This window comes from Oncorhynchus mykiss, chromosome 12, assembly GCF_013265735.2.
Source record: "Oncorhynchus mykiss isolate Arlee chromosome 12, USDA_OmykA_1.1, whole genome shotgun sequence".
NCBI lineage: Eukaryota > Metazoa > Chordata > Actinopteri > Salmoniformes > Salmonidae > Oncorhynchus > Oncorhynchus mykiss.
In genome coordinates this window covers 49,371,105-49,397,129 of record NC_048576.1, presented here as the reverse complement: position 1 = coordinate 49,397,129, position 26,025 = coordinate 49,371,105, and the positions used below count along the sequence as shown (strand labels likewise).

At 42.6% G+C, this 26,025-nt stretch overlaps 1 protein-coding gene across 24 annotated transcripts in view; it reads left to right on the top strand.

Annotated features, from left to right (window-relative positions):
* The window catches only part of LOC110537714 (discs, large homolog 2 (Drosophila)), a 288,136-nt gene that overhangs the window by 201,227 nt on the left and 60,884 nt on the right, over window positions 1–26,025 (top strand). For 23 of the 24 annotated variants that reach the window (XR_005034996.1, XM_036937691.1, XM_036937685.1 and 20 more), the window contains 2 exons: window positions 19,455–19,508; window positions 24,561–24,611. Coding sequence is in view for 23 of the 24 variants with exons in the window: in XM_036937691.1 (XP_036793586.1) it covers window positions 19,455–19,508; window positions 24,561–24,611 (105 nt within the window). In the remaining variant the exon portion in view is untranslated. Of the gene's footprint in view, window positions 1–6,841; window positions 7,194–19,454; window positions 19,509–24,560; window positions 24,612–26,025 lie in introns of those variants that run through there. The other variant, XM_021624007.2, reaches the window with a different exon arrangement.

Genomic DNA, 26,025 nt, shown 5'->3' with positions numbered 1-26,025 from the left:
CATCTAATAGGCCTACATTCTGAGGCTGCATGATGCGACTAATGATGATGTTGAAAAAAAGTTGCATGAAAGGCTGCTTTGTTTCTTGCACAGGCTGCATGCACACACTTCATCAGTCTCTCATTCACAATTTGACAAGCACTTCTCAATGTAATCGGGTCTTTAGACATGTTTTTTTTACATTTTTTATTTCACCTTTATTTAACCAGGTAGGCTAGTTGAGAACAAGTTCTCATTTACAATTGCGACCTGGCCAAGATAAAGCATAGCAGTGTGAACAGACAACAACACAGAGTTACACATGGAGTAAACAATTAACAAGTCAATAACACGAGCGAATGGAGGACGTGTTTCCTGTTCGTTTTCATGCCAACCAGGTAGGCTACTCCAGTTCCGTGAAGCAATGTGCTTAATATTAGGTAAGTTGAGAAATAAATATAGTAGGCCTAGCCTATATAAAGCTGATGGGGGTCTCTCTTTTTAATAGAGGTCATCAAAACTCTGCTTTATATTAGCTCTCGCTGGTGATCCTATTAGCGCAAACTCTGAATGCCAGGGCATTTGATTTTTCGATGGCATTTGCATTGATGTCAGAATGATTAGTGGGACAATAGAGCGCTTGAGTACCAGGCCATTAGCGACTGGCCATTAACAAGTTTGGTAGGCTACTAATGACCATCAGCGACATCAGGGCGCAGTTTTGGAGAAGCCTAGTTACCATGATTCAACAGTCACGTGGATTTTTAGCGCGGTCATGACTCATGACTGCTATTGTGGCGGTCATCATAACAGCCCTACATATGATAAAAAGGACCTGAGAGGTGAACGCTTTATGGAAGACCTTTTCAAACCTTTTGTTTCTTGTTTTATCATCTGCTTTTTTCATCTTTATTCTAAATGGAATTCCATTAGTAATGTCAACTGCTATTGGGTAGACTCTACTGTGACTCAACTGCTATTGGGTAGACTCTACTGTGACTCAACTGCTATTGGGTAGACTCTACTGTGACTCAACTGCTATTGGGTAGACTCTACTGTGACTCAACTGCTATTGGGTAGACTCTACTGTGACTCAACTGCTATTGGGTAGACTCTACTGTGACTCAACTGCTATTGTGTAGACTCTACTGTGACTCAACTGCTATTGGGTAGACTCTACTGTGACTCAACTGCTATTGGGTAGACTACTGTGACTCAACTGCTATTGGGTAGACTCTACTGTGACTCAACTGCTATTGGGTAGACTCTACTGTGACTCAACTGCTATTGGGTAGACTCTACTGTGCAAGTCAAATGCAATTGCATCATCTGTAAATAATTCAACACCGGCTACTGATCAGTGAGTCAACAAGTGAAATGTGGGAACAGTCTTGTGACAACCCCAAAATTCTGGCTGTATTAGTCCAATGTTTTTTTTTTTTTTGTCTTTCACAAACTATGTATAGCTTCAAAACTAGTGTGCCAATCTCAGACTATCAATCATTGCATCCATAGCTCTATCTATGAATAAGTGTTTACATTTCCCCAGCCCCATCCTTCAGTTTAGACCTTCCAAAACAAAGTTGAGTCAGGCTGTGGGAAATGATAGATTGTGCCATTAATGGAACAGTGACAGGTCTGACAGGCTTACATTTTGAAGCACTCTCTAGGAGTCTAGACAGGAACCTCAATGTAGCTTAGTCGATTGATCCCAGGTGAAGTTTTCCCTAGGTGCTTACACTATATATACAGAAGTTTGTGGACACCCCTTCAAATGAGTGGATTTGGCTATTTCAGCCTCACCTGTTGTTGACAAGTGTATAGAATCAAGCACACATTCATGCAATCTCCATAGACAAACATTGGCAGTAGAATGACCTTACTGAAGAGCTGAGTGACTGTCAACGTGTCATTGTCATAGGTTGCCACCTTTCCAACAAGTCAGTTCGTCAAATGTATTCCCTGCTAGAGCTTCCCCGGTCAACTGTAAGTGCTGTTATTGTGAAATGGACACTTCTAGGAGCAACAATGGCTCAGCCGCGAAGTGATAGGCCACACAAGCTCACAGAACGGTACCGCCGAGTGCTGAAGCGCGTAGCATGTAAAAAAAAATATATATGTTCTCGGTTGCAACACTCAGTACCGAGTTCCAAACTGCCTCTGGAAGCAACGTCAGCACAATAACTGTTTGTCGGGAGATTCATGAAATGGGTTTCCATGGCCAAGCAGCCACACACAAGCCTAAGATCACCACGCACAATGCCAAGAGTCTGCTGGAGTGGTGTAAACCTTGCCGACATTGGACTCTGGAGCAGTGGAAAAGCGTTCTCTGGAGTGATGCATCTGGGTTTGGCGGATGCCAGGAGAACGCTACCTGCCGAATGCATAGTGGCAACGGTAAAGTTTGGTGGAGGAGGAATAATGGTCTGGGGCTGTTTTTCATGGTTCGGGCTAGGCCTCTTGGTTCAAGTGAAAGGAAGTCTTATCTCTACAGCATACTAGGCATTCTAGACAATTCTGTACATGACAATGCCCTCATGCACAAAAGCTAGGTCCATACAGAAATTGTCAAGATAGGTGCGGAAGAACTTGACTGGCCTGCACAGAGCCCTGACCTCAACCACATCGAACACCTTTGGGATGAATTGGAATGACAACTGCGAGTCAGGCCTAATCGCGAGCAGGTGTCCACATGCTTTGGTCATGTAGTGTATCTAGCACCAGCATCCCCTTCCCCCAATCCGGGCCTTAACCATTAGTGGGGAGAATGTGAAACTGATCCAAGATCATTGTCTAGGAGCAACTTAACCCCACTCCTAGTCACTCTTCACACAACAAGTTGGCTTGCCAAAACAGTGACTCTACTCTGTGAAACAAATTCTCCACAAGGCCTGCAGGGGGCATTGCTGAGCTCTGGCCCGGTTTTGAGACTTGCGTTTCTGTCAACCCCACAGGATCTTCCCCCAGTACTGATGCTGTCAGACACAGTCAGTATCCATTCACACTCCTGTCAGCCTCAGAGTGGGAGAGGAGGCCTTCCGCAATGTAATTAAGCCCCCACAAACATTGAGCTGGCAGAGACCGACACCAATGCCTGCAGAAATGATGTAACTCCCACATCTTTAATGGTCAACTGCAACCAAAGAAGCTTCTCAGCAATGGAAGCTGACTTTTTCACCCTTGGCATTGCCATGTGTCACATTGTGAAGTCACGTTTTCTTGACTTTGCTGGGACTGTTCAGCATAAGCAAAAAAGTGTAATATGTTAGATAACAGTTTCATAACAGAATTAAAGGTTAAACATGAGGAACATTTCTGCACTATTTTCTGGAGCACTTTTTCTTCTTACCCTTCAAGCCTAGATTCAGAACATAACAGCTGCTTTGTGGATAAGGTCCATTATGTGTCCATTCAGTTTTATTTCTAAATCTATAGGTAGACAGAACTTTTTTTTGCTCTTGAGAGGTAAATTTCTCTTGCACATATAAAATGTCCTATGTCCTAATTATCACTACTTCATAAATGTGCACTTGTTCACATCCCTTCACTGATTTGAAAGGAAATGACTGGTATAAGTAATATGGTGAAAATTCCCACCAGCCCAATGATTTTAGATTTGTGGGAAATAGTGAACGAGTTTACATTTCAAGAGAAGGGGGAGAGGTCACTGGTGGGAGGCACCCTGGATATCTGATGAAATCGAGCTGACATAGATCCGGAGTGCAAAGGATTAGTAGTGTAAACAGCAGATTGAGATTAGAGTTGGTCTGCAAAAATGTGTGTGTGTGTGCATGCATGCATGCGTGAGTAAGTGTTTGTATGTGCATGCATGCATGCATGTTGAGTGGTAGGCAACCTGTATTGGGAAGACACTATAAATGCATTCATTATGTGGTGGTCCATGGAAGTGTTATACCATCAAGGCAACTCTGTAGATCATGTAATTCACCAAACCTAATCTTGGCCACTTTGATTGCCTTATAATTGTATTCTGAGACCAGTATGTTATACTGATATCCATAATGTCCTATCAATGTAGAAACAGAATATCTGATACCTCTCAATGAAATCCAGGATTCAGAGTATCCTCTGTCATGTAAAAGTATTTCTGTCCTGTGTTGTTATCAAGTATTCTGTAGGCTCTGGGTACTCCTACTCCATTGTAGTGCTTATCTCTCAAAGTTGGAGTATGGTGAAGTGGCCTCTAGACACTGATCTTGGGTCAGGTTAGCATTTTCACTACTAATGGGCAAGGTTAGGATTTCCGGAGCCTCAAAGGCTGCCTGGAAAGAAGTATGTCACCAATGACACCGGGTCTGATTACAGCCTGGTCTCATAGACTAGACTAACATAGTAAATGTAAATCCGGAACACTAGAAATGAGTATGATATGTTGGTATGGTTACATAAGTCCGATGGTTACTTAAGGCAAAAACGAATGCAGGGTGGTCGGTCTGGCGTATAGGTTGCGAACTTCAGCATTTTAGCTAATTAGCAACTTACTACTTTTTAACTACTTTGTAACTACTTAGCATGTTAAAGGCTAGAGTTGCTGCTTTCAAGGAGCGGGACACTAATCTGGATGCTTATAAGATATCGCACTATGCCCTCCGACGAACCATCAAACAAAGCGTCAATACGAGACTAAGATTGAATCCTACGACACCGTCTCTGATGCTCGTCGGATGTTTCAGGGCTTGCAAACTATTACTCACTACAAAGGGAAACCCAGCCGCGAGCTGCCCAGTGACGAAAGCCTACTAGACAAGCTAAATGCCGTTTGTGCTCACTTCGAGGAAAACAACACTGAAACATGCATGAGAGCACTAGATGTTCCGGACGACTGCGTGATCACGCTCTCCATAGCCGATGTGAGCAAGACCTTTAAACAGGTCAATATTCACAAAGCCGCAGGGCCAGACGGATTACCAGGACGTGTACTCAAAGCATGCACGGACCAACTGGCAAGTGTCTTCACTGACATTTTCAACCTCTCCCTGGCCGAGTCTGTAATACCTACATGTTTCAAACAGACCATCATAGTCCCTTTGCCCAAGAAAGTGATGGTAACCTGCCTAAATGATTACCGCCCATAGCACTCACGTCGGTAGCCATGAAATGCTTTGAAAGGCCATGGCTCACATCAACACCATCATGCCGGAAACCCTAGACCAACTCCAATTCGCATACCACCCCAACAGCGCCACAGATGACGCAATCTCAAACCTGGACAAAAGGAAACCGTTTTACTAATTTGTAACATATTGTACGTTTGCAAATTCGTAACATGTAATACGAATGGGGTGATGGACAGCCACAAATGAATACATTCCATACGAAACATAACATATCATACTAAATGTGTCTCGCATGACTTTGCTATCACAGTCACACACAGTGTCTGTGGATGTGCTCAGGTTCGCGTCACTCTGTTTCAGCGTTGTAGCCAGGACACCAAAACAGTTGGGAAGTTGAGCCTCATACTTCAATGCTCTTAGCTGTTGTGGAAATTGACCCACAATGCTGTTTATTTTCTGCATCTACATCATATCGTGGAGTCTACCTTTAATCTGTTGTGAAATTTCTAGTAGGGTTTTTGTGGTCGGCTTGTTTTCAACAGTTGTGCAGTAGTAGATGTCAGTGTGGGGCATTAATCTGATCGAAAAGCAGCTGGATATTTTAGCCTGAGCGGTTTAGCATCAATTACTCCATCTAAAGCCCTTCGCTTGTGATTAAATCTGACGCTGGAATAAAAAAATAGACATTTCATTGAATAAGGAAGTGCCAGTGACCTTATTCTTCCCAATGCATGAATCATTTGGCCACCTACTTAAATTCTATCAATCATGGAGTGTGTATTGTGGTTGGTCATTGATTGATAGGCCACGTGCCTTGTGCTGAGACGCATTTCAATCTCCACAATGTATTGTCATTGTCCAAAGGACAAGAAGAACACATTTTTCTTTATTACCATTTTATGAGATAGCATTTGAAAATCCTACAATGCCATGCAGTCTACCGTATGAATTACAGTCATACACAGAGAAATATGTATCATTAAAACTACAAGTGACAATGATTCAATCTGGGTTTGATTCGGTCCATGTGTTTCTTGGTGGAGGCAGTTTAGAGGTAAGAATGCTATCAAACCCAGTTAGAAACTCAAGTGGCAAGAAAGACAGAAGCATCTGTAATTGAAAACAGAGAGGCTGTCTCCACCTGAACCAATTTGTAGTGCAGGCTCTGGTCTCAAATTCCCAGCTGTGCGGAGCATAGATTGCTTCTGCCTGGATTTGTGGATGCCGTCATGTTGTGCTGCAGGTTGAGTCATCTATTGACAAAGAGCTACCAGCCAGCCCATGGCCAGCAACGCAAAAGATCCTAGCCAGCCCCTTCTATCTTTGCTCATCTCTGCTTGTCTCTCTCTCTTTTTCTCTCTCTAATTCAGCTTTTCTTTCTCTCTCTCTAATTCAGCTTTTATTTCTATCTCTCTAATTCAGCTTTCCTCTTTCTCCCTCTCTCTCTCTCTCTCTCTCTCTCTCCCTCTCTCTGTTTCATCTCTGCTCTTTGTTATTCTTCCACCTTCTCTCTCTGCCCCTGACCACCCCTTATCTCTCTCTTTCTATATCTCTCTCACACACACAGCTGCTGCTTGGCTGCTGCTGCTGTTGTTGCCTCTCACTTTCCTATCATGCCTGGTCTCTAACAGAAGTACAGGCTCTCTGTCACCACTCACTCACACACATGCACACGCACTCTCTCTCAGAGCAGGGAATCACACACACACACACTGCCAACTTAACAGTGTCGTTTGTTAATTTATCGTTAGAGGAGTCGAGCATCACCTCCCTTGTTCACAGAGCACGGAAGACAAGAAACCTTAAAGAGAGAGGGAGCAAGGGATTGCACGGGGCAGGATAACTGCTGCCTACCTGAACAAACAGCAGAGCTGCTTTGTGGAGATGGACCGAAGGGGTTGTGGAGAGGTGCCGTGCTATTGTGGATGGCAGCAGCAACCGCCCCAGGGATACCACTATGGCTCAGCCTCAGGGGGTGCTACTCTGCCCCGGCAGAGGGGCCGTCTTATGGCTACCCACTCTGAAAGCTCTTGGAGAAGCCCAGGACGCTCTGTGGTCCGCGCCAAAGGAGGCAGCTGTGACCTGTGGTCCGAATGCGGCTGTCCGCAGAGTCAGAGCTGGCAGGACCACTACCAGGTAACTAACCATTCATGCATTTTGATCCAGATCAGAGCAGCTCTAAGGGGACCATTAGGGTGACAGGATTGAGGAGGGATTTTGTTATATAGCAGTATAGGAGCAAGGGTTAGGTAGGTGTGTGTGTGTGTGTGTGTGTGTGTGTGTGTGTGTGTGTGTGTGTGTGTGTGTGTGTGTGTGTGTGTGTGTAAGAGTTTGTGTTCCCCTTGGCGCCGTATGGGAGGGAATGAGTTGCAGTCTCAGCAAACCCACTCACGGGCTAAAGCCGAGGTGCTGAATTTGGATTATATCTTTCGTGTGTAATCTTCAGGGTTCTTGGTTGACGGCTGGGAGCTGCATAGAGCTGGAGAACTTTACAATATTAAGTAGCTATGCCAATATGCCAACAGGCATTGTCTTAACAAGAGGACAAAGCCTAAACTAAATGCAGCTAGGATGCATTTTAATTCAGACATTCATCTGAATCATTACTCTGTTTTACTGTGTTTTCTAAAAAGGAGACTTCTGTGAGATTTGCCTCAGAGAGTGACACAAGCTGTGGGCAGATAGATGGGTGAAGTCGCTGACCTTGAGCTTGGTTCAGTTTAGTTTTTCCCCACTAATGGTTAGAGTTTGGGGAGGGGAAGCTGATCCTAGATCTGTACCTAGAGGAAACTTCACCCCAGAGCAGGCAGATACCCAGTAGGCGTCACATCTAAAATGATGTGTGAGTTGAGGATGCGCTGTTCAAAAGATGCACTCTTGCATAATATGTGAATGTAGCAATGCTTTCTCCTCCCAGTCCATTAGCTTGGCGATGTTAAAGTGAATAGCTGTACTCAGCAAAAGAAACGTCCCTTTTTCAGGACCCTGTCTTTCAAAGATAATTCGTAAAAATCCAAATAGCTTCACAGATCTTCCCATGCTTGTTCAATGAACCCTAAACAATTAATGAACATGCACCTGTGGAACGGTCATTAAGACACTAACAGCTTACAGACGGTAGGCAATTAAGGTCACAGTTGTGAAAACTTAGGACACAAGAGGCCTTTCTACTGACTCTGAAAAACACCAAAAGAAAGATGCCCGGGGTCCCTGCTCATCTGCATGAACGTGCCTTAGGCATGCTGCAAGGAGGCATGAGGACTGCAGAAGTGGCCAGGGCAATAAATTGCAATGTTCGTACTGTGAGATGCCGAAGACAGCGCTACAGGGAGACAGGACTGACAGCTGATTGTCCTCGCAGTGGCAGACCACGTGGAACAACACCTGCACAGGATCAGTACATCTGAACATCACACCTGCGGGACAGGTACAGGATGGCAACAACAACTGCCCGAGTTACACCAGGAACACACAATCCCTCCATCAGTGCTCAGACTGTCCGCAATAGGCTGAGAGAGGCTGGACTGAGGGCTTGTAGGCCTGTTGTAAGGCAGGTCCTCACCAGACATCACCGGGCAACATAGGCACAAACCCACCGTTGCTGGACCAGACAGCACTGGCAAAAAGTGCTCTTCTCTGAAGAGTCAAGGTTTTGTCTTACCAGGGGTGATGGTCGGATTCGCGTTTATCGTTGAAGGAATGAGTGTTACACCGAGGCCTGTACTCTGGAGCGGGATCGTTTGGAGGTGGAGGGTCCGTCATGGCCTGGGGCGGTGTGTCACAGCATCAAAGGACTGAGCTTGTTGTCATTGCAGGCAATCTCAACGCTGTGCGTTACAGGGAAGACATCCTCCTCCCTCATGTGATACCCTTCCTGCAGGCTCATCCTGACATGACCCTCCAGCATGACAATGCCACCAGCCATACTGCTTGTTCTGTGTGTGATTTCCTGCAAGACAGGAATGTCAGTGTTCTGTCATGGCCAGCGAGGAGCCCGGATCTCAATCCCATTGAGCACGTCTGGGACATGTTAGATCGGAGGGTGAGAGCTAGGGCCATTCCCCCCAGAAATGTCCAGGAACTTGCAGGTGCCTTGGTGGAAGAGTGGGGTAACATCACACAGCAAGAAATGGCAAATCTGGTGCAGTCCATGAGGAGGAGATGCACTGCAGTACTTAATGCAGCTGGTGGCCATACCAGATACTGACTGTTACTTTTGATTTTAACCCCCCCCCCCCCCCCCCCCTTCGTTCAGGGACACATTATTCAATTTCTGTTAGTCACATGTCTGTGGAACTTGTTCAGTTTATGTCTCAGTTGTTGAATCTTGTTATTTTCATATAAATATTTACACATGTTAAGTTTGCTGCAAATAAACGCAGTTGACAGTGAGAGGACGTTTCTTTTTTTGCTGAGTTTATCCGTGATACACTGTGAAATAGTGTGTTTGCACGGCTCATGTGCGTGTAGGCCTGCGTCTTTGTGACTGAAAATCTTGTCGCCAGAGTTCATTGACTTACGAAAGTGTTTTTAAAGATTTTGGATGGAAATGTTCAGATCTCTTTGGTAAAAATGTGTTTGGTAACCTCCCCGGTTTCTGAAATAAGACTTTTGGGAGAGTGTGGACAGAGGCTCAGGTAAGTAAGTGGGCAAAACAAACACACACACACACACTATTTGGACTTTGAAATATGAATGGATTTGGCATTTTTAATGGGTTCACATGAGTCATTGATATAAATAAATCTTAATTATACACAGATAATAATCACAGAAACTGCAGCATTATTTCTTGGGCTGCTTTGTATTTAGACTTTGGCAAGCCTGCTATCTGCTCCATAAGCTTTTTTACATGTCCTAACATCATTTTAAATCTCAACTTCTGAATGAAACCATATCATGTAATTTCATGGTATTGGCAAACAGAGTTCAATGTCTTTTGCTCCCAGGTGCAGTATTGTAGTGTATTGACCAAGGTTATTAGAGAGAGGAATGAGACTATTTGTGGTTCTCAGTTGCTGAGAGGAGAAGTGGCACAATCCCAGTGAGTAAAACTGTCTGAAAAGATGTAATTTCATTGACATAATTGGTTGAAATTATGTATTTTCAACTATACTGAACAAAAATATAAACGCAACATGTAACAATTTCAAACGATTTTACTGAGTTACAGTTCATATAAGGAAGTCAGTCAATTGAAATAAATAAATTAGGCCTTAATCTATGGATTTCACATGACTGGGCAGGGGCACTTGGGAGCCAGGCCCAGCCAATCAGACACAAAATGGCTTTATTACAGACAGAAATACTCCTCAGTTTCATCAGCTGTCCGGGTGGCTGGTTTCAGACGATCCCGCAGGTGAAGAAGCTGGATGTGGAGGTCCTGGGCTGGCGTGGTTACTAGTGATCTGCGGTTGTGTGGCCATTTGGGCATATAGCCAAATTCTCTAAAATGACGTTGGAGGCGGCTTATGGTAGAGAAATTAACATAGAATTATTTGGCAACAGCTCTGTTGAACATTCTTGCAGTCAGCATGCCAATTGCACGCTCCCTCAAAACTTGAGACATCTGTAGCATTGTGTTGTGTGAAAAAACTCCACATTTTACAGATTGGCCTTTTATTGTCCCCAACACAAGGTGCACCTGTTTAATAATCATGCTGTTTAACCTGCTTCTTGATATGCCACACCTGTCAGGTGGATGGATTGCCTTGGCAAAGGAGAAATGCTCACTAACAGTGTCACGCCTTGGCCATAGAGAGGCTTTTATTCTCTATTTTGGGTAGGCCAGGGTGTGACTAGGGTGGGCATACTAGTTTCTTTATTTCTATGTTTTTATGGTTTGGCCGGGTATAGTTCTCAATCAGGGACAGCTGTCTATCGTTGTCTCTGATTGGGAATCATACTTAGGCAGCCTTTTTTCCTTTGTATTTTGTGGGTAGTTGACTTTGTTAGTGGCACTATAGCCCTAGTAGGCTTCACGGTCGTGCCCTCATTCTTTGTTTTGTTGGCGACATTGACATAAACAAAGGAAAATGTACGCCCACCACGCTGCACCTTGGTCCGGTCATTTCCATGACGACGTCCGTGGTAACAGGGATGTAAACAAATGTGCGCACAAATTTGACATATTTTTGTGCAAATGGAACACTTTACATGTTGTGTTTATGTTTTTGTTCAGTATAGTAAAGTGTCAATGTTGGAGTTGCCTATGGGAAAAATCTGTCCAAAACAGTGTCAGATCTGACAGTCAGTTTTTGGGTTGTTTGGTTGTCTATCTGTCATTGACAGATAAGGCACTATGCCATAACATAATAATTCAGACCATAATAAAAAAAGATGACTTCCCAATTCCAAATACATAACCAATCTTGGCAATTACAATGGGATCATGTGTGACGTCTAAAGGTTTGCTTTAAACCTTTATGCAATGCATGCTTATTGGTCCGATGAATAATGTTTGTGCAACCGTAGCACGACTGAAATTGCCATGGGGATGTGTGCCAAGAGCAAATAATGTCGGATCATCCATCAACAGGGCTACAGGATTTCAATGAGGCAATGCAGCACTCTGGTTTTACTAGAGTTTCCCGTTGATACATGGAGCTAAACAGAGAATGGTTGCCTCCCAAATGGGACCTTTTTTCTCTGTATCACTTATCTCTCATTTGCTATATTGTCCTTTCCTCTTTTACTGTGCTCCACTCTCATTTCATCTCTACTCCTCTCTCTACCCCTGAATCCCAAATCACCCCCTACCCAGCAAACTAAAAATGGGCTCTGTGAAAGCTCCCAGAACATTTCTTAGGTTACGGCAAATGTTCTCATAGCACAAAAACGGTCTCGCTGTGCTGATACAATGTTTAAAGCATTCGCCTGACATTGCAGGAACGTTCCCAGAACACATTCTGTCAGTTTTCTAAAGGTACCCAGAATATTTAATTAGGTTGTGGGAACAGTCTGGTGGGAAAATTGTGGGGACATCACATTTTTTATGACACATTTCTTCAGGTTGGATAACTTTGTGGTGATATGACGGTGATACGGTTTGTTCCCAAAACACAAACCTGTCCAGTTGTGCTGATAATTACAATGTTTCTATTAGGTTGGAAGAAAACATTCACCTGATGTTGTAAGAACGTTCCCAGAACACACTATTTTATGTTATTTAAAAGTTCCGAAAATATTTCTGTAGGTTGTGGGAACATTGTGGAGATATGACACGAGATCTGTCCAGTTCTTCTTCCAGACATTCTTGTAATGTTTGTTTATGTGTGCACAAAACATTCCATCAATGTTCTTTGAATGTTATTCCTATGCTCCCAGAATGACAAAATTACATGTTGAACAGCCCATTAATGTTTCTTTAATGTAACAACAATCCATATAGAAACACATTATATTTGCAATCACATGACAATGTATTAGACATTTATTGTACATACACTACTGTTCAAAAGTAGTGGGGTCACTTAGAAATTTCCTTGTTTTTGTAAGAAAAGTAAAACATTTTAATCCATTAAAATAACCTCAAATTGATCAGAAATAAAGTGTAAACATTGTTGATGTTGTAAAGGAAATTGTAGCTGGAAACGGCAGATTTTTTATGGAACATCTACATAGACATACAGAGGCCCATTATCAGCAACCATCACTCCAGTGTTCCAATGGCACATTGTGTTAGCTAATCCATGTTTATCATTTTAAAAGACTAATTGATCATTAGAAAACCCATTTGCAATTGTTAGCACAGCTGAAAACTGTAGTGCTGATTAAAGAAGCAATGAAACTGGCCTTTAGACTAGTTGAGTATCTGGAGCATCATCATTTGTGGGTTTGATTACAGGCTCAAAATGGCTAGAAACAAAGACTTTCTTCTGAAACTCGTCAGTCTATTCTTATTCTGAGACATGGAGGCTATTCCATGTGAGAAATTTCCAAGAAACTGAAGATCTCGAACAACGTTGTGTACTACTCCCTTCACAGAACAGCGCAAACAGGCTCTAACCAGAATAGAAAGAGGAGTGGGAGGCCCCGGGGCAACAACTGAGCAAGAGGACAAGTACATTAGAGTATCTAGTTTGAGAAACAGATGCCTCACAAGTCCTCAACTGGCAGCTTCATTAAATAGTACCCGCAAAACACCAGTCTCAACATCAACAGTGAAGAGGCGACTCTGGGATGCTGTTTGGCATCTGTGTTGGCTCTAAGATAATTTACCACCAGCTGTCTCTGTGCTGTGGTGGGCCCGAAAACCAGATTGGAATACAGAAATACAGTTGGCACTTAAATTATTTAGCTGTTTGAAAACCAATTTCTCCAGAATTTTGTTTAAGAATGGGTTGGAGATTGGCCCAAAAATTGCTAAGAGCTGAAGATTCTAGATTACTTTTCTCCACCATATCAGTTTTTAGTGCAGTGGGGAAAATGCCTGTGTACAGGGATTGAGGTTTGGGCCGCTGAGGGTTGTTACTAACTCCAAACCGCTCACACATCACTCTACCCGAGAGTGGGTTGGCCTTCCTTAGTTCATCGGAGATTAAATCAGTGGTACGTTTTTATTTATAAGGCCATATTGAGACAGCTCCAATTAAAACTATTGCCTGCGCTCACATGATTGTGTTTTGTTGAGGCCGGTACAAAGCTAGGGAAAAAAGCTTTCAAGTTCTCTACCCCTTCTGGTTGGAATGCGCTTCAAAAAGTCCTGAAATTACACAGGCTTGTCCCTTTAAATTAGTTGAAAGCTAGCCTGAACACTATAATGGAAAATTAAGTGGGGCCTGTCAATGTTTTGAACCCTAGTGGCGCCACACGTTCCCAAATCATCTTGCTGTTCAATGTGTAATGTGTATTTTTTTAAACTGTAATGCTTTGTGTTTTATGTTGTAAATGTGTCTACAACTTTGTGTGCTGTATTTTGGCTTTTTGTGTGCTGTATTTTGGCTTTTTGTTTGCTGTATTTTGGCAAAATTTTGTTGCGGCAGTGTCCTAAAAACATTACTGTTAAATTGTGTTATTACATTACCTGGAAACCTAATGAGAATGTTCTGTGGTGGTTGTTACAAATTTTGTGCACAAATTGTTTGTGAACTTTAGAAGAACATTCTAAGGATATTTCATAAAAATTTGTTTCTACAACAACAACAAAAATTCATCAAAAACATTATTTGAATGTTTTGGGGATGGTACCATCCTAATGTAAGAAAACCCTTACTAGAACTTAATGGGAATCTTAGCTAATGTTCTGGGAAGGTTCCCTGTTTGCTGGGTAGACTCTCCTCCCTGGGCACTCCTGAAGGGATTGGATAGGTGTAAGCTACATAGTACTTATTTCACCTTGTCTTCTGATGGGCTTATCCCTATCCAGGGGGGCAGCAGGTAGCCTAGTGGTTAGAGCGTTGGGCCAGTAACCTAAAGATTGCTAGATCGAATCCCCAAGCTGACAAGGTAAAAATGTGTCGTTCTGCCCCACTGCTCCTAGGCCGTCATTGTAAATAAGAATTTGTTGTTAACTGACTTTAGTTAAATAAACATTAAAAAAAGTCAAATCCAGGAGGGACTACATTGATTTGGGACTACCTTTATCTCCCCTTCATTTATCTCCCACCATCATTTAAACCATTCTCCAAGACCGACAACTTTCTTTCCTTTGCCGCAACCTTGATGTTTCCCCCTCTCTTAATAATCTCTCTCTTGTTCTCCTTCTCTTTATCTGCTTTTGTTGTTGACTGTTTTTATATGTGAACAAATTATTGTAAATTATAGATGTGTTATTTCTACGCATGGTGCACTACACATAGATTCACCCTTAAATTATTGAGCAAAATGAACTGGAGCACGATGGCTGCACTGAGAAATTGGAGTACAGGGTTCTCAACATCCCACACTAAAGTAACAGCTTAAGATATGTCTGACAGGATGAAAGTTTCCCCTTTGTTATGTTTTGATCAGCACCAGTGGTGCTACAGTGCCTTCAGGAAGTATTCACATCACTTGGCTTCTTACACATTTTGTTGTGTTACAGCCTAAATTTAAAATAGATACCATTTTGATTTATTTTGTCACTGGCCTAATGTCAAATGTGGAATAATGTTTTTTGAATTTTTGACAAATTCATTCAAAACGAAAAGCTGACATTTCTTGAGTCAATAAGTGTTGAACAACTTTGTTATGGCAAGCCTAAATAAGTTCAGGAGTAAAACTTTTTGATTGATTCACCTTTCAGCATGACAATAACCTAAAACACAAGGCCAAATCTACACTGGAGTTGCTTACCAAGAAGACGGTGAATGTTCTCGAGTGGTCGAGTTTCGGTTTTGACTTAAATCTACATGAAAATCTATGGCAAGACCTGAAAATGGTTGTCTAGCAATGATCAACAAGCAACTTGACGGAGCATGAAGAACTTTGAATAGAATAATGGAACATTTTCACAATCCAGCTGTGGAAAGCTCTTAGAGACTTACCCAGAAAGACAGAGCTGTAATTGCTGCCAAAGGTGCTTCTACAAAGTATTGACTCAGGGGTGTGAATACTTATGTAAATGAGATATTTCTGTTTTTCTTTTACAATAAATGCGCTACCATTTCTAAAAATGTGTTTTCACTTTGTCATTATGGGGTATTGTGTATTGTATGGGTGAGAATATTTTGTTAATTTAATCCATTCGGAATTCGTGCTGTAACACAACAAAATGTGTGTTACAGGAGAGTACTTTCTGAAGGCATTGTAAATGTTCATGTATGTTATTTGCCTAGGTGAACAGTGAAAGGCTAAAAATCATTGGCAGCATAAGTGGTTGAAATAGTTGTTGATATATTCTGCTACATTGTGCAGTCAAATATAAGAAGTTGCCTGCATCCCAAATGGCACCCTATTCCATATAGTACACAACTTTTGACCAGAGCCCTATGGGAGCCATTTGGGATGCTACCGTCTTCAGCAGAAACATTTTCACATTTCATCCTCAACTAATCGTCAGTAATCCACAGACAGAGTGGCTTGGTGATATTGCCAAGTTATTGCATGTTTTATACATTTGAGGTGGAATTCCGATAGCTAAAAGCATTCTCATGCAATACAAATTGTACCCTATTCTCTATGTAGTGCAGTACTTTTAAATAGACCCTGATGGAACCTGTTCATAATATGTGCACTTTAAAGGGAATAGGGTGCCATTTGGGACGCGGTGTTAGACTTGTAATTAACAATGCTCTGTGTATTGTAGTTATTAACACCTAATTAACCCCAGATGTAGATCAGACCAGGCTCCCCACAGTGAATCCCGATCAGTCCCTTTTGTTGTAGGTTCAGGCTCTTTTTGAATTTGTCTGTCCTCTGTTCCTCGCATCATCTCTCCTTGCGTCCTTCTCAAAACACATTGGAGGGAGGGACTTTGGATCATATCCTCCAATACAGTCGACGAGGAAGTGAGGAGATGTGATGCGAGGAATCACAGGAAATTTAGATAGGGCCTCAGACTTAATATGCTTTTCCGAAAGAACTGATGTCAGTGTGCACCATTGTCAAGAGAGGAAGACAAAAATTGGTTGGAAATGCAGTCATGCAATAGTACAGTGTCTGTAATCAGTATGTACTGCATGTATTCAGCTGTGTGCACATGACTTATACTTGCACACATTCTGAGTACCAAGCTAGTGTGTGCGCGTGCGTGCGTGTGTGTGACATTACGATGAATATTGCATGGGGAAAATCTAGCTCCTCACTCCTCCTTTACACATAGTGTAACCTAGACCAGTGTGGTTTTATGAAGTCCCCAAAAGGTTTACATTAATTTTCTGCCGGTTAAATATAAACTGCCTTTGAATAATAATCATAATCCTGAATAGCCCCTCAATTGATTTCTTTGAGTGCTGCTCATTTAAATGCACTCAAATCAATCTTCCCCTCTCCCTTTCTCTTTGCACATGTGCATGCACACATACACACATGCTCTCTCTCTCTCTCGTCCTTCCTCTCCCTGATTGAGAGAGATTGTGTGGTTGAGAATCTATGCAGTCAATTAGCAGCAGTGCATTGTAAGCAGAAAGTGTCTCAATCAGAGATATTGATTTACACACAAACCCCATTCTGCCTCAAACACACACACACACACATCAGTCTACCTGCTCCAAACAATTTGTAAAAATATGAAGGAGCTTTGTTTGATGGAAACATCGAAAGGTTTAGTAGAAAAGGCTAAAAGACACCGGAATCACTTGCCTGAGCCAGCCTTTCCCTTTCAGGGCATTCTGTAAGAGTGAGCACCAGAAAGGCTATTGGAAGATAATGTGGAGCCATCTTATTGCTTAGAAGTATCTGGCTGACAAAGACCTGCAAATACAGTGCATTCAGAAAGTATTCAGACCCCTTCACTTTTTCCTCATTTAGTTATGTTACAGCCTTATTTTCAAATTAATTCAATAAATGCTTTCCTCATTAATCTACAAGCAATACCCCATATTGACAAAGCAAAAACAGGTTTTTAGATTTTTTTGCAAATTTATTACAAATAAAAAACAGAAATACCTTATTTACATAAGTATTCTGACCCTTTGCTTTGAGACTTGAAATTGAGCTAAGATTCGTCCTGTTTCCATTGATCATCTTTGAGCTGTTTCTACCTGTCTATATAAGGTCCCACAGTTGACAGTGCATGTCAGAGCAAAAACCAAGCCATGAGGTCAAAGGAATTGTCCATAGAGCTCTGAGACAGGATTGTGTCGAGGCACAGATCTGGGGAAGGCACCCCTGTATTTGGAGAGTTTCTCCCATTCTTCACTGCAGATCATCTCAAGCTATGTCAGGTTGGATGGGGAGCGTCGCTGCACAGCTACCTTCGCCCTAGTGTGAGGTTCCTGAGCTCTCTGGAGTAGGTTTTCATCAACGATCTCTCTGCACTTTGCCTTGACTCTTGACTACTCTCCCAGTCCCTGCTGCTGAAAAACATCCCGTCAGCATGATGCTGCCACCATCATGCTTCACTGTAGGTTTCCTCCAGACGTGACGCTTGGAATTCAGGCCAAAGAGTTCAATTTTGGTTTCATCAGAGTGTCCTTTAGGTGCCTTTTGGCAAACTCCAAGCGGGCTGCCATGTGCCTTTTACTGAGGAGTGGCTTCCGTCTGGTCACTCTAATATCTCTGCAGCACATGGTGGAGTGCTGCAGAGATGGTTGTCCTTCTGGAAGGTCACCTCCCTGACCAAGGCCCTTCTCCTCCGATTGCTCAGTTTGGCCCGGCGGCCAGCTCTAGGAAGAGTCTTGGTGATTCAAAACTTATTCTACTTAAAAATGATGGAGGCCACTGTGTTCTTGGGGTCCATTTTTTGGTAAATTTCCCAGATTTGTGCCCCGACACACAACGGACAATTTCTTTGACGGACATGGCTTGGTTTTTGCTCTGGCATGCACTGTCATCTGTGGGACCTTTATATAAACAGGTGTGTGCCTTTCCAAATCATGTCCAATCAATTGAATTTACCACAAGTGTACTCCAATCAAGTTCTAGAAATATCTGATTGATGATTAATGGAAACAGGATGCACCTGAGCTCAAGTTCGAGTCTCATAGTATAGGGTCTGAATACTTATGTAAATAAGGTATTTATGTTTGTTATTTTTAATACATTTGCAAACCTTTCTAAAACCTGTTTTCATTTTGTCATTATGGGGTATTGTGCGTAGATTTGTAAAAAAACTATATATTTAATCCATTTTAGAATAAGGCTGTAACCGGCCTCCCGAGTTGCGCAGGGGTCTAAGGCACTGCAGCGCAGTGTTGCGGCTTCACTACAGCTTGGAGTTCGATCCCAGCCTGTCGATACCGGCCTTGCCCGGGAGTCCCATAGGGCGGCGCACAATTGGCCCAGCGTCATCCGGGTTAGGTAAGGGTTTGGCCGGGGGGCATGACTTGGCTCATCGTGGTCTAGCGACTACTTGTGGCAGGCCGGGTGCCTGCAGGCTGACTTTGGTCGTCAATTGAACGGTGTATTCTCCGACACTTTGGTGCGGCTGGCTTACGGGTTAAGCGAGCAGGTGTTAAGAAGCGCGGTTTGGGGTGTCATGTTTCGGAGGACGCATGACTCGACCGTCGCCTCTTCTGAGCCCGTTGGGGAGTTGGAGCGATGAGACAAGTTCGTAATCACAAAATTGAGGAGAAAATGGGGGTCAAATTTTCACTGTAACGTAACAAAATTTGGAAAAAGTCAAGGGGTCTGAATACTTTCCGACGGCACTAGCGTCTAGAGGAAGGCTCTGGAATTCTTCATGATACAGGTTGAAGTCACCACATGATCCAGAAGCTGTCCTTTGGATCCATTTATAGAAAGTAGGACACTGGTGGGTCCAGGCTTCTCTTGCTTTTTCTTATCCTTCTCTCCCCCCTTTTCTCTCTTTTTCAGGCGAGTCCCGCCCCAATAATTGTCAACACGGATACTCTGGAGTCTGTACCTTACGTGAGTTCCTTTTACAATTTTCGGCAATTGATTTTATTGTGTTTAAGTACGAACTGCATATATTTCCATGTGGATTGATTTGAATGCAAGATAACTTCATGCAACCCTATACCCACTTTAAGTAGTCTTTACAGGTAAGACTTTTCAGCACTGGTTGTCAATGGCCGAACGTTATATTCTTAAATATTTATCTGGAACACAACATACAGTGTATGGGTAAAACAAATAAGGCCACTATTGTGAATTATTGATAGTTGTTATAAATAAAACACCTACCTACACAGGACCACTGATTTGTACAGCCCAAAAGCCAGCATTTTGGTTTGGCATCAGAACTTTTCTCTTAACAGATATTTATTATTGATGGTTTCTATTTGTTGGCACTGGGACTCAAAAAGTCCTTCAAAAAGCCATTTGGACACAGTTTAAAGTATCCCAACTAGAAGATTACTGATTACTGCACCTGTACATAGCCCATCTATAATTTAGCCCAAACAACTACCTCTCCCCCTACTGTATTTATTTATTTTGCTACTTTGCACCCCATTATTTCTATTCTCTACTTTGCACATTCTTCCACTGCAAATCTACCATTCCAGTGTTTTACTTGCTATATTGTATTTACTTCGCCACCATGGCCTTTTTTTTGCCTTTACCTCCCTTATCTCACCTCATTTGCTCACATTGTATATAGACTTATTTGTCTACTGTATTATTGACTGTATGTTTGTTTTACTCCATGTGTAACTCTGTTGTTGTATGTGTCGAACTGCTTTGCTTTATCTTGGCCAGGTCGCAATTGTAAATGAGAACTTGTTCTCAACTTGCCTACCTGGTTAAATAAAGGTAAAATAAAATAAATGAAAATAAGCCATAGATAACAGGCAACATCCGCACTGAGCTAAAGGCTAGAGCTGCCCCTTTCAAGGAGCTGGACACTAATCCGGACGCTTATAAGAAATCCCGCTATGCCCTCTAACGAACCATCAAACAAGCCAAGGGTCAGTACAGGACTAAGATTGAATCATATTACAGCTCCTCTGATGCTCATTTGATGTGGCAGGGCTTGCAAACTATTACGGATTACGGAAGCCCAGCTGCGAGCTGCCCAGTGACACAAGCCTACCAGATGAGCTAAATTACTTCTATGTTCACTTCAAGGCAAGCAACACTGAAGCATGCATGAGAGCACCAGCTGTTCTGGACGACTGTGTGATCACTCCCTCCGTAGCCAATGTGAGTAAGACATTTTAACGGGTCAACATTCACAAGGCCGCAGGGCCAGACTGATTACCAGGAATTGTGCTCAGAGCATGCGCTGACCAACTGGCAAGTGTCTTCACTGACATTTTCAACCTCTCCTTGACCGAGTCTGTAATACCTACATGTTTCAAATAGACCACCATAGTCCCCATGCCCAAGAATGCTAAGGTAACCTTCCTAAATGACTACCGACCCGTAGCACTCATGCCGGTAGCCATGAAGGGCTTTGAAAGGCTGGTCATGGCTCACATCAACACCATCATCCCAAAACCCTAGACCCACTCCAATTCGCATACCGCTCCAGCAGATCCACAAATGATTCAATCACACTCCACACTGCCCTTTCCCACCTGGACAAAAGAAACCCCTATGTGAGAATGCTGTTCATTGACTACAGCTCAGTGTTCAACATCATAATGCCCACAAAGCTCATCACTAAGCTAAGGACCCTGGGACTAAACACCTCCTTCTGCAACTGGATCCTGGACTTCCTGACGGGCTGCCCCCAGGTGGTAAGGGTAGGCAATAAGACATCTGCCACACTAATCCTCAACACGGGGTCACACAGGGGTGCGTGCTTAGTCCCCTCCTGTACTCCCTGTTCACCCACAACTGCGTGGCAAAGCACGACTCCCAACACGATCATTAAGTTTGCTAATGACACAACAGTGGTTGGCCTGATCACCAACAACGATGAGACAGCCTATAGGGAGGAGGTCAGAGACCTGGCAGTGTGGTGCCAGGACAACAACCTCTCCCTCAACGTGTGCAAGACAAAGGAGCTGATCGTGGACTACAGGAAAAGGTGGGCCGAACAGGCCCCCATTAACATCAACGGGGCTTTAGTGGAGTGGGTCGAGTGTTTCAAGTTCCTTGGTGTCCACATCACCAACAAACTATCATGGTCCAAACACACCAAGACAATCATGAAGAGGGCATGACAACACCTTTTCCTCCTCAGGAAACTGAAAAGATTCGCCATGGGGCCCCAGATCCTCAAAAATGTATACAGCTGCACCAGTGAGAGCATCCTGACCGGTTGCATCACCGCGTGGTATGGCATCTCCTCGGCATCCGAGTTTATAACCTCGTTATTGTTATTTTATTGTGTTACTATTCATTTTATTCTTTAGTTCATATAGTAAATATTTTCTGAGCTCTATTTCTTGAACTGCATTGTTTGTTAAGGGCTTGTAAGTAAGCATTTCACGGTAAGGTGTTGTATTCGGCACATGTGACATAACATTTGACTTGAAATTTAATTTGGGGAAGTTGATGTTGTGGCTTGGACTTTGAGCAAATTCTTGGACTTGAATTTTCTAGGACAAGACGGGATAAGATTGACCTATGATCTAGAAATGAATCAAGGTCTATGGGTATGTTCATGTGTTATGTAAATTGTTACATGATGTTTTTACATATTTACACTGCTAAAGAAAGCAGATACAGTACGTTCGGGATCAACCTAAAACTTGAATAGTCCCTGTGAAATTGATTTGTCCAAATAATCATTGATGCAAAGACCAGCTCGTCAGAAGAATTGTCTTGTAAGCCTCATATCCTATGTTCCAGACAGACTTAACTTTTGTTACAGATGTTGGGAGTGATTATTATTATAAAGGAATGGAAGACACTAATACAAGACTACCATGACAAAGTTTAGGGAGTAACAAGCTACGTGTAACTGATTACAAAAAAACTGTAACTGTAATCCGTTAAATTACCAGCAAAAAGATTGTAATCAGATTATAAATGATCACTTATAGGATTACTTTTAAATTCAGAAAGAATATGCTGATTTTTTTTTCTCAATGACATTCAAATCGCCATTGAAAAAAGGCACAAGTTTAAGTTTGTTCCACCTCAGTGAGTCTGACCACAAATCAGACACCACTATGATGACACACCAAATGCAGGAATAGGCTTTTGTAGGCTATAGCTAGCTATATCTTCCAATGGTGCGACTGCTGTCGGCATCCAAAGATTATACATTCAATTTGAATATACGCGGCCTCCCGGGTGGCGCAGTGGTTAAGGGCGCTGTACTGCAGCGCCAGCTGTGCCATCAGCGCCCAGGCTCTGTCGTAACCGACCGGGAGGTCCGTGGGGCGACGCACAATTGGCCTAGCGTCGTCCGGGTTAGGGAGGGATTGGTCGGTAGGGATCTCCTTGTCTCATTGCGCACCAGCGACTCCTGTGGCGGGCCGGGCGCAGTGCGCGCTAGCCAAGGTTGCCAGGTGCACGGTGTAGCCTCCGACACATTGGTGCGGCTGGCTTCCGGTTTGGATGCGCGCTGTGTTAATAAGCAGTACGGCTGGTTGGGTTGTGTATCGGAGGACGCATGACATTCAGCCTTCGTCTCTCCCGAGCCCGTACGGGAGTTGTAGCAAGGAGACAAGATAGTAGCTACTACAACAATTGGATACCATGAAATTGGGGAGAAAAAGGGGTAAAATAAAAAAAATACAAATAATATTAATAATTTGAATATACGCTTGGAGGTAAGGACGACAGCAGTGGTGTAGCCTACGGGCGATATAGATCACTTATTATTGATATCTAAATAGGGGTAGATGTAAACGAAAACCCTGGATACTCAAATTAGTATGATATGTTACTTTTGGTATGGTATGTGTTAATTTGTGGATGTCCATCATCAATTACAATTTGTATTAATATGTTACGAATGACAATTTACTAACGTTAGCTATGTGGCTAGTTGGCTAACGCTAGCTAGGTGGCTAACGTTAACTAGGCTAGGGGTTAGGGTTGGAGATTCAGGTTAGGTTTAACACCCACCCATCCATGACCCCAACCCAACCGCAAGTAACCTTCTGTCTTATGCAACCATACCCAACGTAACTTATTATACTAATTTGAGTCTCCCGGATTTCCGTTTACTATGTTGCGTCTAGTCTAGAGACCAGGCTGGTGTATTTTAACCCAATAATGGTTGAATTGAAGAAGTTTTGAACTGCCTGTAAATCATTGTTTTTCGACCAGTGGATACAGCCAGTGCATAGTGTGGATCCCAGCTTATGGAATAAAGTTTGAGGGAATTCGTCCCTTCTCAACTCCTCTGTGGTATTGTGCTCCACAATCTGTCAAAAACGAGTTTAATTTAAAAAGACCATGAGTGGTGGTTTTAGTTCTCAATCTAATTTGTGCGGATACAAAAATATTGTCCATAGTACTAACGGACACATGCTCAAACTCATACACTTTTAAAACTCTTAAACAGCTGCAAATGATCTAGATATCAAAGTGTCCATTAGGCCTATAATACAGCAGGTGGCATTCATATTCTTGAAGACCAAGGGGTATTCAATTAATTGGAATAACTGGAGATCTGACAGACTTTGTTTTGTTAAGATATAGCCAAATTGTATTTTTATTTTATTTGAAGTAGAAAGCAATGGGTTAGAAGAAGCCCACATAACCCATAAAGTCAAATGCAACATCCATGTATGGCCAGCTATGTAAACTCTAATATTGATTTATCCTGCTATAGATGTCCATCAATTGGGAATATTTATTTTTGTCTTCTTCTAATACCTCTTAAGAGGAAAGTAATCTAAAAGTAACTAAAATCAATCAAATTACATTACTGAGTTTGGGTAATCCAAAAGATAGGTTACTGTTTACAATTTTGGACAGGTAACGAGCAACTAACGGATTACATTTAGAAAGTAACCTACCCAACCCTGACTATGCTCACACGTCTGTAAATAGGAAACTAAGTAATGTACTGGGTATACGTAATTTATTTTATATTTTGTTTTCCCACAGGTGAACGGGACAGAAATTGAATATGAGTTTGAAGAAATCACGCTAGAGCGGGTGAGTTGATGAACACACGATCTGAAAATACTCTAAAATGACCCGGACAGGACATTACAGTCATTTAAATTGAACGAGGGATGCCATATCCTGTCTCATGCTCATCTCAGACATGTCCCATAAAGGGCTTCATAAACTAGGAAGTGTAATCGTTGAATGTGACAGGCAGGATAAGTTAATAGGCCAATATGTTTCAAATGATATTGACCCCATACACCTGTTACGGGAGGAATAGAAAAAACAAGAAGCTAACTGATACCATTTTGAAGCTGCTGGAGAAGCTAGATGACTCCACAAACTGAAGAACAGAATAACAAACTGTGATTGCGTCACCATTTTTATTTCAAATTGATGCATGAAGAGGAAAGCCTGGGGTTACTGTGCCTTTGACAAACTTAAACAGGAACCCATTTTACTTTCCACTAAAGCTAATTGATCTTAGCCAGACAAGCTAGAGTAACACAAACATCCAAGTCCTGCGGGTATTTTGAGCAGGCCAGCCCTTAATTGGGACATAGCATTTGCATGACAAAAGCCAGGGCTAACATCCCCAAGGCTCAGTGGCCAATAAAAGGCTTAGCTTGGCTGCTGAATTACATTTTGACAGCTAAAAAAAAAAGGATCCTTGTGACCTGAAACAATAAACTACAATAGGAAAAGGTCCGTTCAGCCAAAGGAAGTGATAATTCATCCAACAGCGGAGGCTGAAGCATTTGGTGCTTTACTGCACAGCTCACCCTTTGACGGGCAAGAGCAGAAAGAAACAGGGTGGCTTTAGAGTGGCTAATGCTGACTCTGCATCTGTGTATTCAGGCTTCACCTCACAGGACCCTTTATCTATTCACTCCACTTCCATTGCCCTATCTAGCCAATGGGCTTTGATTATGTGTGCACTTGAGTGAGCTAGCTGTCATTACTTCCATCGCAGCCTGGTTGAGCTGTGTCCGTCAGCTCAGCCTACAGGGTGAATTTTTAGTCAAGAGTTGCCCCTACTAGGGTTGCAAAATTCCAGGAACTTTCAATGAATTCCCTGATTTTCCAGAAATCCTGGTTAATCTTGGTTTCCTGCTTATTCCCACCGAATTCCGGGAATCTTTCAACTGGGATTTGGGAAGAAACTGTGAATTTCTTGAAAGTTCCCGGAATTTTGCAACCGTAGACCCTACTTCCATCAGCTAGCAATTTAATCAAATCATCCACATTCATTTTGTAAACGCGTCGAGGGGGATATGGCTCATAAAAATGATAGAGCTTTGTTGTTGTACACAGAAACATTGGCTTTGAGAATTCTGCTTTCGCCTCTGTATCACAGTAATGACGTCATCTTCTGGGGACTCCATTGCGGTCAAGCGCAAACGTGAAAGTTATCCCGTACAAACGAATCCGTACGAAAATTAAGTTCATAAATGTGTAT